This window comes from Acipenser ruthenus, chromosome 6 (assembly GCF_902713425.1).
Source record: "Acipenser ruthenus chromosome 6, fAciRut3.2 maternal haplotype, whole genome shotgun sequence".
Taxonomy (NCBI): Eukaryota; Metazoa; Chordata; class Actinopteri; order Acipenseriformes; family Acipenseridae; genus Acipenser; species Acipenser ruthenus.
In genome coordinates, this window is record NC_081194.1 from 29,340,634 (window position 1) to 29,362,664 (window position 22,031).

At 34.6% G+C, this 22,031-nt stretch overlaps 1 protein-coding gene across 1 annotated transcript in view; it reads right to left on the minus strand.

Moving 5' to 3' along the window:
- Positions 1-22,031, minus strand: part of ush2a (Usher syndrome 2A (autosomal recessive, mild)) — a 387,586-nt gene that overhangs the window by 55,225 nt on the left and 310,330 nt on the right. Inside the window, exons 53-59 of the mRNA XM_034017082.3 lie at positions 21,698-21,852; positions 19,499-19,697; positions 13,389-13,496; positions 12,231-12,414; positions 9,404-9,561; positions 6,803-6,961; positions 5,508-5,670 (exon numbers count right to left, since the gene is read on the minus strand). Of these exons, the coding sequence (XP_033872973.3) occupies positions 5,508-5,670; positions 6,803-6,961; positions 9,404-9,561; positions 12,231-12,414; positions 13,389-13,496; positions 19,499-19,697; positions 21,698-21,852 (1,126 nt within the window). The remainder of the gene's footprint in view (positions 1-5,507; positions 5,671-6,802; positions 6,962-9,403; positions 9,562-12,230; positions 12,415-13,388; positions 13,497-19,498; positions 19,698-21,697; positions 21,853-22,031) is intronic.

The window sequence follows — 22,031 nt, forward strand, 5'->3', positions numbered from 1 at the left end:
TTAAATTTTGTTGTAAATCTAAAGCAGTTTTATTACCAAAATAATGTTTGACTGTTGTTAAGATTGCTAGCTTGCTTGTGTAAGTTTCACAGAATGTCTGATGATCAGTATTATTCTGACATGTGAATGTATTGATGTCCCTACAGCTAAAACCACACCTGGGAAATCTAATTAACCTAGACTGTAACCTGGTGTATTGTCTCTGATAAAGATAAATACTGGTAGCTAAACTATGGAAGAACAATACAGAAAATTTTGAAATACCTTGATATACAATTATTCACATGTATTTTCATGAATTAAGACCCCTATTGCATAGCAGTTTCCCCTCCCAGGTTTTAAAATTAGCCTGATTAGCGACAGTGCATATTCTATTTGTAACAAGCTCAGTATGTCTTATTAAACACATAGTAAAACCAGGAACTGATCCAACTGCTATGCAATGGAAGTCTTATTTCCATCCCTGAATTGTAAAAATCAGTGAGCAGTTTTGTTTGGTTTGAAACACTAACATACCGGTACTGAGAAGCCACTGCAACACATTACCAGTCATTGCAGTGCCCAATACATTGTCACTGAAGAACATCTGGTAATGGTAAACAGACACTAATGGCCTATTTCAATTAACTTCTAGCTTGGAAAAAAGGTGTTTTAATGAATTACAAAAACAGAGATCCATTTTTAGTTTTGATTCAATAGTGTTAATGCAATCAGAATACGTTGTCCTATATTTAGTTTTTCCAGTTTAAAATATAATTGAATTGGGCCCATAGGAATTCTATTTCACTGTGTAAAATGCAACCTGACCGTGAGACAATTCAGGATTAATACTTTACATTATTTTTTATCCCTTTACAATGATTGAAAATGATTTTTTTTTTTTAAAAGACTGCATTTTTTTTGGTTTTCTGCTAATGGATAAAGTTTTTGCATGATTGTTGTCTGAATGGCTTCTTAACTGCAACAGAAATAACTGGCAAGTGATTCATGTTTGTAGAAGAGAATGTAACGATTGTATCATGAGCCCCAGTGCACCATTTTCATTTCACTTTAAATAAAGAACAAAATGTGTCTGTGTCAGTCAGCACTATTCCCCTGTACTCAGAGGTATCAAACATGCTACCATTATGATTGTGATGTGATTGTGTCACATTGGTATAAGCTTTATTGCTTTTGAGTCAGCTATGTAGCATGGTATTCTGTTTCATATTACTCTTTATATCACAGTTTGAGTGTGCCTAGAATAATTAGATGGAACCAAGGAACATCAAATGCTATTTACAGCTGTTATTTTCAGCAGTTAATACTTTTTAATTCTGTTTTCCCCATAACTGCATGCACGATTCAAACAACAAGATATATAACATATATGCACAATCCTGAGGGCTCAAAATGTAAACATCTTTTACATGTAGCATGTTTTAAAATAGTATACACACATTCTACCTCTAGCCACAGAGTTCAATAGCAATTGCCTTTGTTAGAAAATCTGACAATTGGTAGCAGCTGATTATTATTATTATTTTTTTGTGTGTGTGTTTTAATTATACTCACCATCCTTGTTATGATTTTTGCATTAGTTTTTATTAAATGTGGTATTTTTTTTGTTCCAATATTATCTTGGAAAGTCTGACACATTTAATCAGAAGTATAAAGCTGCATTACATTAGGCAGAAGGTTAACTTAAAGAGCACATGACAGGTATCTAGTTGTATATGAACTGCCTGGTCACTCCATAAATGTTTCAAAGCAGAGATTGGAATTGCAGGGTGTATGTTATGACACCATTCAATAAGAAGGATACTGCACAGAGCAGGGCTAAAACCATGCCATTTTTGGACCATAAATCCCTTCACAGCTAGGCATATGAGAGCCAAGCTGAATGAGACCTGATAGACACTGCACAAATAGAACTCATATCTAATCAGCAAAAACACCATAGCACTTTCAGTAAATGTTGATGACCAGGGCAATATAGCAGGTGATTACCACTCATGAAAATCACCTCACAACCCACAGTTTTACCACTTCTCACCCATGTGTGGTCAGAACCTAATATTTCAGCAAGATAACACACTCACAAACAGTGATACAGTAAATTATGCAATTATTGTTATCACAACAGCTAGATGTGGTGAACCAGAATAGACGAGCTGCTAACGTGATCCTTTGAGGTCAGAGCTCTGTAGTTAACTGCACAGTGTCTTCACAGGGTGGATGTATATTGGCAACATATCTAACATTTCTAAGCTCAATGCTACAGTAAAACCACCATGACAGATAACTGGATGCACACTGGCTTCTGACTAACAGTTCAGCAGGATTCAATTACTAGATTGCAGGGTGGATGAGTGCTGGCTGTAGCTCTCCAGCTGAGCTGGATCCAGTTATGAGCTACTGAAATAATGGCTCAGTGAACATTAGATCATAGTTAAGTGACTGCGTGTCCTTGGCATCCCTAGTGGTAGGTCATGTGATGAGCCGCTTATGCACATATTTTATCATTATGTTGTCAAGATATTAAATTGTAAAGTACGAAAAACTAAAAATGTGCTCCAACAGTACAGACCCCTGAAGATGTTTCAGAGTGCATGTTTTGCCCACTGTATTCCATGACACATCATAGAGAAACCGAATTCCTGACATCAGCCGTATCATGTTGAGTTTTTGCCGTGCTATATTCTCAATAAATCGGTACAGCTGACACCCTCTGCTTTAAAATCATACATCCCGGAATTGTATTCAACTGCAAAGTCACATCAAAACAGTGACATCATGATCGGGCCCCTACCTCAGCCACTTAAAGGTATTCTCTTTCTCAAATGTTATCATCCTCTTTTCAATGAAAATCACAATTGAATAAATCAAGGTTGCACATAAATAGAAAACAAATAAAGATAGATTTAAAAAATGTAGATAAAGATAGTTATAGAACTTTAAGCGTTAGTGTATGGGTAATATCGACAGGCTTGGACCATTCACTTAATACTTGTTCCGATACTACCCACATACACATTCGTCATCATATAACGCTATAGCATAACACATCTATGTAAAGCTTCTTTATAAGTACTGTGCTGTAAATACTATATATACAGTCAAACCTGTATTAAGAGACCAATCAAGGGACAGTCTAATACTGGCCTCTTAACACAGGTGGTCTCTTAAAAGATGGCCCATAACTTATGAATTTGACATGCTTTCCTGTAATTATGTACGTCTTACACACACTGTAAAAGCCAGAAGATGTAATATGAACAAAAGGTAGTATGCAATTTAATAACATTAATTTAGATCAGTGGTCCTCAAAGTGGTGCCCGCAAAGCCAGGCCATCGTGCCCTTGGCAGCTGTTCTTAAATTATGGGTCGTGAACACATTTCTGGCAGGTCGTAGTGTGGGAAAATAAATAAAGCTTTAAATGCGTTTTCCAACAAAAGCGTCACAGCAGTCTGTTGACAGTGGTGCTCGCTTATGCTGTGCTTGCACGTACTCGACATATATATATATATTTTTCCTGAAGGGCCTCTGCGATACGATCAACCAATTGAATATCTGCATTTTCTCTGCGGTAGCCCAAACATAAGTTAGCTGGGTGGGGCATAAACTGTGTCTGTTTCAGTTGCAGGCACTGACAGTAAGTTTAACCAATAGGAGAGTCAAATATCTGAGTTTTATGCAGCTGTCCAATCATGAGCAAGCACAAGCACTGAATGAAAATTGGCAAGCAAGTGGCCAATGGGAAAGTGAAAGATCTGACAGCTGTCCAATCATTCGTGAGCAGAGGCGGGTTGTTAATATGCCGGCTAAGCACTGAATTTCGCCGACTGTTATTGATAATACATTTCAGAATTTAGAATTTAATTTTCTCTCTATATATTTTTTTATTTCAACAGACAAGGGAAACGCCGTAGTAGATTTAGTTACCAACGATCTTTATGATCGATCTTTAAATGGAATTTTGCCAAACTGAAACAAAGCGAGATGCTATCTATCCTCTTATTTTAGTTTACTCATGGTTGCATTTACAAAACAAATTATTTTGTGAAAGTAATGAATGCTTGCCTTTCTCAGGTCACACAAAATGTTTTAAATCCTTTGCAAATTTCAATGCCTGATCTAAGATCTTTTTGGATTACCGCACACATTGTTTTCATACTCTTATAAGTATGGCTTGAATTTTTTGGTGTTTATTTTCCTTTTAACGGTTTGCCTTTAAGTCTTAAGCCCCTACATCCTAATTATGAGAACATTCTGTTAAATTAGTGGGAAAGAACAACACAACACGAAACTGACACATTGGAAGATACCTAGTTCTCAGACAAGTGTGAGAACGAAATGCAAGTTGAAGTAGCATCTGGGGGGAGTGATTAATGTCATTGCTTGCTCTTGTGTTTGAATAATGAAGAAGGTGAAACAGAATCAGCAAGTCAATCAGGACATCAAGGTAAAAAGAAGCGACTTTGTTTAGTAATTAACAGTTTAATTGAGATATTTAAATGGCACAAAACACGGCCATGTGAACAAAAATAAAAACCTAAAACTTCAAGCCCTAGTTCTTTCTGTTTCAAAATGCTGTATCTGCGTCTTTCTAGTGCCGAATTGTTCAGCAGTTTTTCTGGCACTTACTGTCTTTACAAGTTTAATAACTTTAATTCTGTCATCTAGGAAGGACCTTTTGTTTCTACACGTTTTCTCTGTTGTTTTCATTGATTACAGATAAAAGACCGCTAAAATGGTTACCGTATTCATTTGAATTTAGGACGTACATTTAAAACCATATTTTTCTTATAACAATAACCCTGTGTAAGGGTGCTTAATGCAGGTTTGAGTCCGTTGCTGGGTAAGAGAATTGTGGTCGCTGGTCGCGTTAGACAGGTGGTCGCTTATTACAGTTAAATAAAAGCACAAATATCACTAGGAGGAATTTAAAGTGGTCACTTAGACCAGGTGGTCACATGAGCAGGTTTGACTATATATACATACAATTAAAAAAAAAAAAAAAAAAAACTCTAGTAAGTAAGCAATCAGAGACTATAAATCCTAATAGCAGTTTTGTACACTATTATGTCTGATAAATACTGTATAGCTCCTATATATGGATCATCTCAATTACGACATAATGCTATTTTTTTCTCCATGTTAATTAGGCATTTCCACTATACCCCACCCGCCAACCTAATTTTTGATTCCTAATTCTAATAATTTAAGTCCTAAAGTTCTTATGCAGTAAATACAGATGGCAGTTAGCCTAATCAGCAGAGCCACAGACTTTGCCATCAACCTTAAGCTAACAATGTTTCATTGTCTGTTTGCAAGTAAACGACATATAACTGGTTTGAATGGTCTTTAACTCCAGGCTAGAGAAAAAAAAAGAGTGATGCATACTGCAGTTTTATATCGGATATTTATAGCTGTGGTAGTAGTAATCAAATTATCTACAATCTGTACAGTCAGCACGCTGTCGTTCAGACAGTAGGTTGTGGATGGCTGTTTACCCATTTGTTACCTGTGTATGAAGTAATTAGTGATGACACCATTGGGTTCTCTTGGGGGGGCCCATCGGACTTCAACAACTGAAGACCCAGAAGCAATAACTGTAGGTGCTTTAATATCTTCAGGTGGAGCTTCAGCTGTCTTTATGTATGCCCTCGGACCAACGCCACAGCCATCTATAGGAAATAATGCATTAATATGGAAGAAATATTCATCTTTGCTGCTGTGGTTAGTTAGCGCTGCTATTCAAACACCTTACATAACCACATAGTTACAACCATACCAGGAACTGAAGGTGTTCATAAGTTAGAAATATCTGTAATTCTGAATCATATCAATGATAATGTATGTGTACTGTATTAGATCTACACTTTCAACCTACGGAGTAAGAATAAGCAATAAATAAACTGGCAAAATTGTACTTGTTTTACAGTACTTGTTTTACAGTAGCTTCTGGTTTCAACCGGTGTGTTTGGTTGACCAGTAGTGCGTAGTGTGAGCTTTGTAACTTTGATAGCAGAGTCAATTGAATAATTAAGCACCTGGCTGGAACCAAGTCCTGTAATGGAATGGACAAGAACAGCCAAGCTCTGTATTGTAGAATTACCTGTATTGTATATCAACAATACATTTACATTTTGTAGCTGCCTAAGTAACTGCATCAATCAGATATGTTAATAGGCTTACCAGCATGCATTCTCCAAGCTTACTAAAACAGGTATCATTTCAGATATCGCCACAGTCAAATTGTGAAATCTTTAATATACCATATTAGCCTATTGAAACCTTGAAAGCTGCGCTGTAATATACTGGTATTCCTATTACAATTTTATAAGATATCTTAAGGGTACATTTGCTTTGTTCGTTGCCCCAACTTATTTGAAATTTGAAATAAAACAGTTGCATTGTTACTGTGTGTCTTTATTGCTAGTCCAACATTTGGATATTTATTCCAAATTAGAAAAACAAAACTGGACAATGGGTACTTTTAAACAATGTCATTTTTAACATGTACTAAAATTCATGTGGCACAGTGAGGTATGTTAATCACATCTTTTTGGTGGGTTCTCAAATTGCCTCTTGCACTAAAACTCATGCTAGGTCACCAGTAGTGAATTTTCATTACAATTCAGATTTCAGAGGTGACTTCTATAGTTGGTGAAGCATATAGAAGTAGCAGTTGGTGTGTAGAAGCCATAAAATATACATTTACATATAGTATATGGGAGCCGACGGTATTTAAAAAATCCTGTCCATTGCCTTCAGTGCTTTTATCACAAAATGTATAGAAGACTTTAGATGACATACCTTGCTGACATGCTTGTATTCGGATTTCATATTGAGTGAATGGGCGGAGTCCCTCCACCAACAAGAACTGATTGTGCCCTGCTGCTCTGATCAATGCTTGATTACTTCCAATGTTTAGCAGAATATTGTACTCCAACAGCATGGTCGTATTAAACACTCCTTTGAAAAAAACATATAAAACAATGTTTGATCATAAGATGGTTGGAAAAAATGTAGTTTTCTTTTGTAGAATGGTGTGAAAAAGGTACCAAATGGATTCTTTAACCATCAAAATATAAACCTGGGAAGCAAAACATACAAATTAGCTTGAATGATTGTTAAATAAATGCATACATAAAGTGATTCATCAATTTCAATTTTCTGGAGAATAAAACATATTATATTCAAAACATGTTATTAAATTAATGTTTCTTAAAGTTAATGTAAAAATGTCAGGACAGGATCAAGATAGGATTGGTGCTGCAAGTTTATTTGACAAGAAATAGGTTTTCCTATGCATTGTTCAAAGCACACATCTAATCTGAAACATAATAAAAAGCACTAGAATGTACATTATGTTTGTTTATCAAAAATGCATTGAGAATATTTACAAGATTTAGATTTAAACCTGAACAATTCTCAAAGATACAAAATGTTAAAATAAAGAAGCCTAGAAAAAAGGAATATAAAAAAGAAATACTGAAATCAGAATAGTATTGTCACTCATTCTGAAACAGAGGAACATTCTTTTTATCTGATGACATTTGGCCTTTAACATTAGCCACTTGGGAAGTCACATGCCTTCATTAGTCCACCGCTGATATGTGTGTAAAGCAGAAGCACAGGCCTCATAAAAAGAAAGTGAACCAATTTATTCTAACTGCACATGGCAGTATTGTTATTTAGTAGCAGAGTTACACACAACACTCTGACAGGCTGCCATAACACATTTCCAGGTTTTGCAAAGGAATACGGTTTTTGGTTTGTTAATATTCCCATCACTGCTCTGTTTCATAATTTACAACAACTGGAGGCTGATAGGTTATTTAACATTTATGAAGCTGAGATGTATTCAGAATGGGCTGATTATCTTTACAAATGAAAAACTTAAATTATTCAACTTCCTTCATTGTTATATCCCTGAGCAGATGTAGTCTTTTGCTAAGATACAAAATCCCATTCAAATGATACAGTGCTTTGATCATATATACCTGCCAAAATGTTCAATCACACAGATTCCTACGTTCTATTATTTACCACTAATCACCCAGTCTAGAGTTTTACACTTTCCACCTAAAACCATATAACCTTTCAAATCAATTTTATCATGTAAAGGTTTGTATTTCAACTTATCACATATAGACAATTTTAGCAAGGAATACTGCACTTATTTGTAAAATCCTTGTTTAAGAAGACAAGATATAGTAACCAAACATTTAAGAAAGCTACTATGTTAACACCATTGTTAATAACACTCATGCAGCAGTAAAGACATCTTAGATTTGGGGAAGAGGGTTATTGGCTTGATCCCTGGCCAAGATTGAACTACCAGTCTTACATCTGAAACAAGTACATTTTCGAAAGTCTGTCCCAAGAGTAAGTATTATTATTATTATTATTATTATTATTATTATTATTATTATTATTATACATTTTACCATAGGCAATACAATAACAATAAAATGCACTTTTTCGTAAAAACTAATATGGGGATCCAATAAAGACACAGGCATTGATTTAATAAAATGTAACTCATATTAATGGTATCTGGGGACTACCAGTTTGGCTGTTCAAGCAACTTTTGAAAAAGTGGCATATCGAGACCTTTGCATTACATACATTTTATCTATGATCAGGATTTTAAAATGTTGGTTACTTCAGCAACTTCAATATGTATGCTTTAATACACTGTGGAACATCAAAGAACATAACTGATTTGCCTTTCCTATCTGTAACTGATTTCTAGCATTTTACTCTGGTTCAAAGGTATTTCCTAAGCCAGCAGTGCTTTTAATGTTTGCTCTTTCCATTTTTCCTCACATAATGATTTTGGTTAATAGATATTATATAGATACTTGCATGTTCATTATAAATTAGAATCAAAGTTAAACAATAGAACTAAAGCACACACAAATATCCTGCTTACTTTCCCACCTCTTTCTGCTTTATGCACTACTATTCTTATCTTTAGGGAAAAAAAAGAAAGGAAAAAAGTGCCTACGCATATATATCACGGTCCTGCTGCTGTTCTGGCTGATAATTTACTACCTGCTCTTACGGTCTAAACAACAGCTAGTAGCGAGTAAATTGAAATTCACAATGCTGAGAAGTACTGCATTATTGTGTGTGCATTTAAAAACTATTCCCCCTAAATCACAGATAGGTTAGAAAAGCAGTCACTTAAGTTTGTATACTAATTGATTCTATCAGCCATATGTGTCACTCTTCTGTGATGCATGTGGTTTGACTATGTTCATCCCATTAAATTACATAAAACGCTGCCCATAAATTATTAGTATGGAGTTTTCAAATAAACGACCACCAATACATGAATAATTCACTGTGACTTATAACTAAATTGAGATCTTGCTTACTTTGGATAAGATGTAAACATTACTGTACCTGGAGGGGTCCAGGCGACAAAGACTGAACGAGGTCCAACTCCTGTAATGTTATATGGGACTGGAATTCTCTCTGGAGTAGCCACTGGGGTCTGAATCACATATTTTTCACTTCTGTTGCTCCCTCCGCCTGTACTGGCTTCCAGCACGTACACATACCTATCAACATTGACAACAGAAATACATTGTCAGAAGCTGGAATTTCCTTTTTTTTCTTTTTTTACAGATTTATTTTTATATTCCATTAGGAAAACCATGCATACTAACTACCAATATTAGAAATTATTTAATTGTGCATGTACAATCAACGTTACACCACTAACTCAGTTACTATATTCATTTAGTTATCAAACACATTTAAATAAAGCTTATTTCTAATGACAATTATTATCCTGATTATCACTCACAGGATCAGCATTCAAAAACTTGCCAACAGGATCAACATGCTGTGCAGCCATCCCTAATACTAATTCATATTTTATAGTGATTAATGACACGCAATGTACATTGTATATTTCCAAATCCAATCCAATACATCATTAAAAGAGCCCTTAATAGGGTTTATAATATCGGGATGCAGAAATCAGATATACTTCAAAAGGGAGAGTTAAAAAATACTACTGTATTTACTTTTCTTTATTGGAAACCATTTAGAAATCTTGTTGCAAGGTGATTATGTCAATGGTAAATAGTAAGAAAAAAAATGTACAATCAAATCTTGCAGCCTCCCATATACTGTAGTGTTTTGCTAAACACCTTTCCATTCTTCATTTCTCTGATTGATTATTATTAAACTTAGCAGGTCCTTTAGTTTGTGTGTGTGTGTGTGTGTGTGTGAGTTTTTGTGAGACTGTGTTGTTGTCTCATACCATCCACTCTTATTAATTCTAACTTACATAAACTCTGACTCCCATTTCTGAGTCACCCTCTCAGCAGCCTGAGAGGTAAAGCACCTAAGTGCTCGGAGCACAGCCACTTTTATTTAAAGCATAAAAGCTTTCAAATTGACTTATATTTTTCCTGCTCATGATTCCTTTAGACCCTGTGGTTGGATTCTTTATCTTAAATCAATTTAAAGATGCAATGTCTTACCATGCTCATTTTCCCACTCTTTTTTTTTAATTCGTTGGTATCTATTTATGCCTTCTGCACACTGTACTTGATCTGAAAACAGACCTTATTGACGACATAGTTTGTTTACATCCTGCAAAGTATGTTTTTGCTCAAGAGATCCTTAATATGCATGCTCTTGCTACTACTTTCATGGTAGGATACAGTAGGAGGAATAAATATTTGAAATAAACTATTTGTATACGTTTTAAACAAATTAAAGGAATTGAAAAAATTCAATTTGATCTTAATAATACAATTCGTTTTTATTGTCACTACTATTCTATTTCATTTAATGTAAACCATTTAAACAAATTACATTTGTCAAAAATACACATGGTTTTAGTTACACTCATTGATAGGTCTTCAAAATGACAGACCCCACCAGTGCACTGCTTATTTTAAGTGATGCACATTTACCCCTGTACTGTAAGTTATGGATTACATTGTAAATGCTGTCATGTATCCATACAAAAGGATGGGTCATGACAACTATTAAAAGCGTTTTTTGCCAAGAAGTCTATATCAAAGATATTTACCATTCTAATGCAATTGTAAGATAGCCTATAAGCAATAATAATATAGGATTGTCCCACAGTAGAACAGAGCATTTGGAATTCTTTCTTTATTGATATTTTATATTATTTTTTTTCTGAACCCTGCTAATGTTATATTATCCGCTATTTTAGGGGGGGATTACTATCCACTATGGAACCCAAATAACTAATGGTGGTAAGGAAAGGTTTAATAAGAACAAAGCAATTTTATCAAAAGACCATGTCAATTTTGCTTGTAATTGAAATTCTCATCCTATACATTTTACCTCAAAGTCTGTAGCATGGCTTTCTGACCATCAAAGGTTTCCAGAAAATAAACAATTCTTTTTCAAAAAAAGAAGTACTGCATTACATAGATTTCCTTGGGGATAAAGGTTAATATTTCAGTCATTACAGGAATTTATACAATTGCTAGGTAAGTGACAGCTAATCAGCAGCATTATAAATAATCAATGAAGTGCAGCAGATCATGCATGAATTGTCCTTCTTTAACTGTTTCATATATCAGTATATATATTTACCATAATGAGGCCACCATTCTAGATGCTGTTTTATGCCTTTGTGACTCTCAGATCACAGACAAATTGGACTCCAAACTGACTGTCTAGTTTTTCTTAGGTGATTCAGAATAAGTCAAACACATTTTATTAGACACTGCATACCTAACAATAAAATAAAAATAAAATTGCATGAACACATAACCCCAAAAATGCAATATTAAGCTGCAGTTACCTAAATGAAAAAAATAATACCATAGTAAAACATGGTTTACTGTTTAGTAAGGTTAAAGAATAGTGATCTGTATCTGTAAAGTGTCTAGTTAACTACAATATTATTAAATACAGTGATTTGCAATGCACCAATGGGGACCCTTCATTCATTTCCTACAATATATGACAGCAAACGTTAATCAAGTTTTCAAAGCTTTGGAAGCTCCTTAAAAGATAGTGGCAAGGGACCTCAATCAATAAGTCTTAAGAGACACCACTGTTTGTTATTAGGAAGCTTTCCAGATGGTTTCTTTAAAAGTTTTAATGATTTGGTATCAATGAGGTTTCCCTTTGCAAGGAAAGTCAAAAGATTTCTTAAGACACACACAGGATTAAGTGTCATCGATAATCAACTCCTAATAGCCTGTTAAAGATCTGTTAAAGATATAACCTGGTGTTGGGCTGCAGGCCAGTGTCTGTGTAGTTCAGGTTTCCGCTGTCGCCAGTGGAAATAGCCATGCCATCCCGGATCAGGCGGTACTGAGATATTATACCATTTGGTGTGCTTGGCTCATTCCAGTACAGCTCCACAACGTCAGAGCTGACAACGACGTGGCGAGGGCTAGACCACACTCCTAAGTGTTATAAAACAAAAGGGTTCAATTAAAACATGTAAAAGTACAAAATTTGGGGAAAAATCTAGCCAAGCATGTTATATTAAAGGATGACAGTTGTAGAGTACTAGAATACAGACACACCTTAATGTCTTGTAGTTTTCCTTTCTCAAGGAACAGTATTCAAAAAGACCTAATGGCTACATACATGCTGTAACTGAACAATTTGATAGGTTAACATTACATTTTTCCTGTGTGATAATTAGTAGTGTTATTATGTAAAAAAAACAAAAAAAAAACCTATTCAATTTCCATGAAAAATATATATCACTGTTACATGCTTAAAGTGATTCCAGTGCCTATGGTGTTTCTAATATACATCACTGTTACATGCTTAAAGTGATTCCAGTGCCTATGGTGTTTATTTCGACTTTTGTAACTCGTAATGCTTTGAATTTGTATTTTATTTTTGTATTCCAGGTGGGGTCTCTTATTTAAATAAATGTGAAATAAATCAAATTAAAACTGAGCTGGCATGGTCATCATGGAAAACCATTTGAGAAAAGGCCCTGACAGCCTGTACTGTAGCTGTAGGGGAGCTCACATCTGCTCCAATGACATCTGTCCCAGTGTGGCGTTGCTATTAAGACAATAGTGCTTCCATAAATATTTCTTCAATCTGTTTGTTTTTTTTACTGGGGGGGGGGAGGGTTATTGGATGTGTGAAACAGCATTTAACTCTTTCATCACTAACTAAGAGCACAACAAGATAATATCAGGATAACTTATTCAATAGTTCTAGTGTCTTACGGAAAAATAAACTAATATATGTTATATGCTTTAAATTCTCAGAGGTTTTCTTCCTTTCATTATGACCTTTTAAATAAGACTGTGTGTCTCGGAAATGTGAACATGTGAAATCTATTCCAATATATATAATATATAATGTTCTAAACAGTGAAAACGAAAAACCCAGAGGCAGATCCACAGCTTACCTTGAGGAGCTGCTTGCAGAGTCCTGCCTATAGATGGCTGACTTGCACTGCATCCAGCAGATGTGCAGGCCTTTACCATGAAGCTGTAGTTAGTATGGGGCTGGAGACCTGCATTAATGCAAAAAGACAGCTCTTACCTAATGAATCATGCATATTGTAGAGCACAATATCCCTGCTTTATCTTGATGGGGGCTACTTAATCAAAACTCACAACAAGCTCTGCTCCTAAAAATGATACCATGAAATCAATAGATGATAAAAGATCAAAAAAGAAAAGATGAACTACGTTAGTGGTTTAATTATGTCTTGTAGGATTTCCTCGGGATAACATTTATTTTACTGCTCACGAGTTTGCATTTAATTGGAATAGTAAGTAGTGTGTGTGTGTGTTTTGAAATTGTAATATTTGATACAGGATACATTTTATGTGATATTACTGCATATATTTTGTACTGATATATATATATATATATATATATATATATATATATATATATATATATATATATATATATACACATACACACTTTGGTGTAAAAAAAAAAAATAATCTTAAGCATATCAAACCATGAGTATAACCCACAGGTATCAGACATCACTATTTTTAAATTGACAAAATGTTTAAATAAAAACAAATTATAGAGAGAGAGAGAGAGAGAGAGAGAGAGAGAGAGAGAGAGAGAGAGAGAGAGAGAAACCAATACATATTTTAGAAAGTACTATTTTTGTGTTACACATGTTTTTATATTAATATAACCTTTTTTTTTTAAATAAAGGACAATTAAAACATCAGGGAAGGAAGCTGTTATACAGGACTCTAACTGACCTTTATAGTTTTTGCTTATTACGAATAGCAACATGAATATTATTTTAATTAATATATTTTTATTATTATTTTTTTTATAATAATAATAATCATAATACAATTTCAAAATATTTTAGTTCTTTTAAATTCATTTTGAAATATACAAGTTTACTGACTGCCTGACACTGAATTAGCCAAGGTGAAAAGACCAATAAAGCCACAATGGAGGTCTGACATTTAAATAATATTACAGACCATTGGTAATGGTTTTATTGAATTGTTCTGTGGGAATTTTGAAATCTTGTTGACTTATAGCAAAGGATTTTCAGTTCACATCTTCAGTCTAGCCCAGTATTTTCTTTTTAATTTAGAGAGCATCTATGTATTAATTTTTGCAAGGTTGTGTATAGAAAGTATATATACTGGAAATGTTGTGTGAAAGCCTTTTTCTTTCTAGTTACATCTTCCACAAAAACAAAACAAAAATGATCCAAGATGTTCTATGCATGATATAATAATATATTTTGATATCATATGTTTGACTTTACAGTATTAGTATTGTTCATTTGTTGGCACATCAAATTTTGGTGTTCACACATGGGAATGTTAGGCTACAAATTGGTAAACTGAATCAATATGTAGATTTTCACCGGAGTAAGGGAGTGGCTGCATAAATTATATAACGGTAATTAAAATCAAAGCCAGGTCAAATTAATCCAAAACCTATTATATCTTTGTTGGATCACCTGTTTTTCCAGTGCAGATAATTGTTGTGGTCATCCAGCATGTCATAACAGTTTCTGTCTCAGGGTAAAATAAATATCCAGTTTTTATCATAACTGATTACCAAACTAATTCATAAAACAGAGCATTCCAGGTCAGAGTTTATATTGATATTGCCTTTCCTGTAAGAAAGTTGCATTATCCTATTAAGTATTTTTTAGAGAACATTGTTTTTGTGAGAATAAATGTACCTTGGCTGAAGGGGGCACTCTTAGCCTGCTTTAGAACTCAGAACCTCAAAAATCTTAATCATTTTAACATTCACCCCTTGGAGTATTAGCAGGTCCATTTGTAAAGTACTGGTAACACAAAGTGAAACAATGCCATAACTGTCATCCAAATTGTTCTGTACAGGAGTGTAGAAGTGTTCAGTAATAAATTATATAAAAAGGTATTTTATTGACAAGCTGCCATTTACTGTTTGCATTAGAGAATATGAGAAGATGATGGCTGCTGCCCCGAGTCCCCAGAGGTATTTAACTCAGAGATAGCAGAAAATGCTTCAGTTTACTTAAAGCATTGATAACACTTCTAAATAATTAAGTGAGGACTTCCTGTCTTCAATTACTTAATGCTTTTTTTGTCTTGAGAGGATTATTAAGCGATTTCTGGATTACACATCATGAGCGTGCTCAAAGACTACCCAAAGCATTTTACAGGATCATGTTTCCCAAGCTCAAATCTAATTAAACATCAGCAAAGTGGTAACAATCCCTTTCTTAAAGTTCCATATCCAAGAACAGCTCTGACTTTTTATAACATTAGAGGCTTCATCCATATAGTTCAGCCTCCTGAAACCGGCTCTAAGTGCCCCATGGGCCTATTGTGACATAATCAAAAACTATGACAGACAATTCAAACTCTGTGAGGAAAAACAAAAGTTTGGGTTATGTCTGTAATAAAGTACACTAGACTTTATAAAAACATTGTGCACCTGTGAATGCATTACAGTCCTATAAATTCACTGGCAATGTGTTAAAAAGTGTGTCCTCAAACCACCGATGAAAACACAACTATATAAAAAATATAAGGGGCGGTCTAGGAATGACTAAGTAAGACTCTCATAGCAGTCAAGCCATTTCTAGTTGTGCTTTGAGAGTAATCTAAATCAAGCCCACAGTAAGACCTGGAATGGCTCAAATTGCTAAATAACAGTCTTATACCCATCCATTGTAATGTTATTGGAGCTGATAAGACTGATCTAAAAAGTGTAGTTTTGGGAACAGTAGAAATTCCTTTAGTTATATAAATATCGCACCCGCCCTCCGCACCCCCCAAAAGAAAAAAATGAAATCAAAGGGACCCCAATATAGACAAATCTTAAAATCCTTTAGAAGCCCAACAAACTAACAGATCAATAGAAGGGTTTAGGTTGACACAGCAGGAACATTTGCAGTAGACGTTGTTTTGACGAATGGAGTCAGCTGGAATGGCCATCACAGGTTTTGTGGCCTCTCAATGACTGCCACTTGACCCTTTTACACTGAAGCTGGTAAGAGCTCTTCAGTGTGACATCACAAATGGGAGAGTGGTGCAAACAAATCATTCAGCTAATTATATATGCTAGAATAAACTAATGAAAGGCTATTAGGTTTACTACCTACTGTCCGGTTTGTTTTATGGTTGGTATAAGTCATTTAGTGCTGCTAGTAATAGTGATCACCTGGCAAGCTACAAAGAAAATAAAACAGGTTTTATATGTGAGAAGGTTCCATGCTACAATTTAGTAAAATGGCTTATCTAGCAGAACAACAAAAAAAGAAAGACTATTTCACTTTATGATATTGTAACCCACAGATTACCAAGCGTTTGTACTGCATGAAAATCTTCTAACATATGAATGCCCACTGTATGTTATGCATCTATTAACCAAAAGTCCTGCCGTAACCTTGACTCATTTTCACAAAGTAATTTTTTATTACTATTATTTTAAAAAATCACCATGGAATTTCCCTGACCAAAGTCTCGTTTCCAGTGAGGTCCTGGGGCAAGTGGAGACAAATCTTTTATACATTCATACAATTACTAGACTAACAAGCAATTAACACTCTGCTCTTTAACTGTCTAACACATATTTCATACTAAGTCATTTCAATGGATCAAGGTAAGTGTATAAGTAATGCATTTAATTCAGGTAATATAAATACACCTTTAATGTATCAGGTCTTTCATACTAGCTCACGTTTCAGTGAAAGTGACTATCCTTTTAAAAATCTAACAAAATTTACAAAATGTACAAAATGAATCAACGGACAGGAAGATAGATTATAGATTCTGGATGGATAGATTCTGAATGATAACTACAAAACTATAGAAAAAATAGCTTTTACTATTCCATTATATTTGTAAATCCTGTTCTTTTTTATAATGGTTTGTGATACAATAAAAGGTTTTTGGTTTCTGTTTTCAAATTAAATATTTGCAATAGCCAGATTAAAATGTAAGTACACATTTAGTGCACCATGAAACACATTTATCTATGTTCCAAAAATGAGTTATGGTATATAATTAATTTAGAATCAGCAAACCAGAGCAATTATTTCAGCTCATACAGTACTTCATGCAAAATGCTAATTTATCTTTTTTCTTTTTTGTTCTTAACCCCCTCAGGGCTACAGTAGCAGTTTAAAACTATTAATAATAAGTTTCCATAACTTTGTTCTCTGCCTTAATATGGATGATACAGTTCTAGGGTGAGCTCGAACTGAATATTCAAAGGCAAAATACACACATTAATTTATTTTTTCTTATTTGTTTATTAAGGATAGCCAAGCTAAGGATGCCACATATCCTCTGTTGTGGAGTGCTGTGTTTAACCGGTGGATAGGTCTGAAGCAGGAGACAGCAAAATTACTTGTAACCAGTCACACGGCAAGATTTGGGTCAGTCAAAAACTGTGTCTCTTGGCTTTCTTAAGCAGAGATTGTGTGATGTCATGACCCTCGTAAAAAAAAGCTAGTGTTGTCTATACACCTTCAGTTGTATAATTCATATAATGAAATGTAGGACATTTTTTTAATGCATTTAAAAAACAAAAACAATTATTACAAAATGCTTGGAGTGCACATGTTTGGTTCTTCATCCAAATATTTTACTTATATCCATCCCATCTCTTGAAAATAAAAAAAAAATGGGGCAGTGAATTGGTTAATTTATACCTGTAATGGAATATTATTGAGAGAATCATAGAATACATCAGTGCACCAACTGTAAAGACACTGTCTGAAAACGAATGGTAGTTATCAACTGTGTACCAAACATTAAGACTATAATTTAAGTGTACTGTGAGCAAACACTTTACCTCAAGTCACATCACTGGTACTTTTTTTTTTTTAAGAATAGTTGTTATTAAAATAAAATCTTAAGAGTAAATTACACAAAATGAGTCAAGCAAAGTAGCTATCTAAAAGCCAAACATTCCCAATATTCCTGCATCACTGTTGGCATCTCTCCAAGAATGTTTGTACTGTGCACTACGAGCTGATAAAATGAACTGCATCAAAGTCCCACAAATCAAAGCAACAGCAGGGAAAAAAGTAATAGGCAGGGCAGTTGTTCATTACAGGAATCAGGTATAAATGTAGTCATTGGAGAGCTTCCAGAAATACTATGCATACATAAATAGAATGAGAATACCAAAGTGCCTTATGTGTCCATCTTTGTAATAAGTAAGCTATGGCATGAGAGCTGTTGTTTCATCTTAATACAGTAATTATTCAAATCATCAGTTGTGAAAGGAGGCAGTAGGCTTAATTTTTTTTCTCATAAATTATTTCATATTACTTGGAGGATTATCTCAGGAATTAGAGCACTGGGGCAAGGTCATGGGTTCGAGTCACTTACCATATGGTGGTTTCCAGCTGGCACAGCTCTGAAAGGGTACATAGGGTAAAACTGGGGAAGTCTAATGCTGTGTGATAGGAGGGAACACAAAGGCACAAGCCATGTCACCCCATTTTGATTTAGCGCCACAGAAGAGCTATAGTGGCACAATAAACTTCAGGCTTTTTATTTACATTGCCAAATGTGTGTTTGTGTGATAATGGTATTTATACATTTTTTAACCTATTTATTGATTTGCAAAGATGGAACATTTAATTTATGGGAATCACTTTCAATCAGCTGAAAAAAAGGTAACTTTTTAACTAGATGAGCTTAAACAAAACATAGTTTATGATGAATTTGGCCTCTGATATAATGGTTTGTAGAATTGTGAAGTAACATACTTTAGAGAAGTCAAAACATGAGTAGTGGTTTTAAAGAATTATAAGTGAAACATGTAACATTAACAGTTTATATTCATTTTTATTAATGGATACGCATAATCAAAAGCTGACAGAGATTCTCAGAGAATAACTGATGGCCATATTCACAAAGCAAAGAACTGTCTAGAACAGTTTCATGCATACAAACTTGATTTAATGCATTAAAACTGGAAACATTATTTTGAATCATTGGCAATGACTCTTTAAACAATTCATTAGTTGAAATTAAAGGCTGTCAATTCCCAGATCTGTCATACCTGTTACAGTGCATTGCATCCTACCAGCACCATCTGTGTAGATAAGCCCTCTCCCTGTCTGAATAATCTGGTACTCCTTGATAATACCATTTGGTTTAGCAGGTACTCTCCAGCTCAGCTGCAAATCTGTAGGACCTAGCGCTGTGACTGTTGGTGGATGGACATTCTCTGGGACTCCCTGGACAGTCACTGCAACTACCTAAAGACAAAAAGAATTACAGAGCAATTTGCTGTAATAGAGGTTTGGATATCCTGCTCTAATAGAATGTCACTAGTGGTTTAAACTGTTGTCTTCAAGAGTGGCAGACTATTAAGAAGGGCTGCGAGACCCAGTTAAGCTTTTCTTGGATGGTAGTGAACCTTAGATACATCACTTGAGCCTGAGGCAACCATCTTTCTTGCTGAGCTACTCTGTACTCTCACAGAGTGTCTAGTAATATTAAATCAGGCCTTTCCTCCATGGGATGAGGCAGCAGGTTAGAGCTAAAGCATGATTTCCTGAGGGTTGATGGTGAAAATCCTGGGTTGTCTGATAATTGTATCTGTTGGCAAGATATTTGGGGTTTCAGATTTTCTTGGGGGAGACTGTGTCCTGCTTAAGGGTTGTACCACTTTAGTTATTGGAATCTATGGGAAAAATAAATATTCGCTGATTCATTAAAGCAATTCACCAAAAAGGCCTTGTAAGACGAGATGTATTTCTAGAGGGGGTGACATTTATGAAAGTCTGCAAAACTTAAATCAATCTGTATGTCCTGTAATACAAACCAAAAAGAGCAGTTAAAATGTGCAAGCAATAACACATTTAAGCAAAGCCAATACCAAGGCTAGTGGTACTCAGTTGTGACTTTCAGTTCTTTCAAGTCCAGGGCCTTGTTCCAACCAGGTTCTTAATTATTTAATTAATTAGTCAAAAGCTTTGTTCTAACCAGGTCTTTAATTGTTTAATTAAACCCAGGATGTTTTATAAAATAATTAACACCTAATTGGAATGGACCAAGACTATTCACACAGCCTAAATAATTCATGATCATCACGTGTTGTGAATGGCAATCTCAATGGTTTCAATGCACGTTGATCGTGCATTATTTTGGTAGAACAGGTTTTAAAAAGCCACAAGTTACCACTGTTGTAGGCATTGCCATACTTCTTTGTTTAAAGGGTTAAAATATGGAATGATTGATTACCAAATCTATATTTCCCTACCTGTAACTTACAACAGTTTTACTGCCACTCCTTTCTGATGCACTGAAGATCTTTATTCACTTGCTTATTTCAGCATATGTAGGATTTTAAAGTATAACACTACTGTATGGACTAAACACACTTTACAATATGTATTGTAGGTCACAGATTTCAATTGCAACTGGACCAGACAGTGATAAGGTGCCAGGAAGTAACAGCAATCCTTAATATTAAAATCCCTGATTATCTCTCCTAGAAGGATACACACAACATCCATTCCATTGAAAAGTAAAGTAAATATAAATTTTATAGTAAAATTGATATCAAAGTTTTTTGTCTTTTTTTTCTAATAATGAAATGGCTTGAATCAACATAAAGGACGGTTGTCTTACAACAGTCATGGTCCCCGAAGGCTTGCCCGAAATGAATCATTTTAAAGGCAGCTAAGTGATAAAGCAGGCATTACAATTATGTAAAGTGACATATTTTATACAGATTTGTTAATCCAACAATAAATTTAAAAGGATATGCCATGTCTTTAAAATAATAATAGCGCAGGGGTTTAGATTACTGTACAGAGTCAACCCTTTGTATTAAGATACTGAACATTTCTGAAGTTTAGCCCAGCCTGAGACTGGTCTATGTTTTATGTAATTGTAATAATTTATAATTACGAGTATTTCAGAACAGGAACCCACATATTTTATAACACTGATCTTTTTAAAATTTATTTGGTAATGAAAAAGCAATTTCCAGTCATGTGAGTATATTAAGACTGGAGGTGGAGGAAATATTCTATTACATTGGGTGATATTAATTCCACTGTAATTACACATATTGTGGTATAGTTACAAAATTGAAGGAAATTACTTCTGCTTTTGTAGTTGAAATACTATTGTATGTAACTGGAAAATACAAAACACTAACTTAGGATAAAATACATATTCCAATTGATGATTCTCTTTCGAACTACAATATTTTTAACTAATATCTTACCAAGTCCAACATACCCACCTTACTGCTGTCTGTACAGCCCACAACAGTGCAAACTCTCAGCTGATAAAAATACTCCTGGTATGGCTGAATGCCGCCTGTGTCTGTAAAACTGTGCTCTGTGCCTCTGAAGCGCTCACTGCCATCTCGAAGGATAATATAATGAATGATGATGCCTGATGTAAAACAACAAAAACATAACATGCTGGCTCACAAGGAACAGTGTTAACATCCACGTCTCATTGTACTTTCCTGAAGGATACAGAGGTTATAATCACTGAGGAAAGGCTACATGTCCCTACCAAACACCTTGCAAATGTGGGGCCCGTGGGGATCCTACACCAGGGTAGAACCT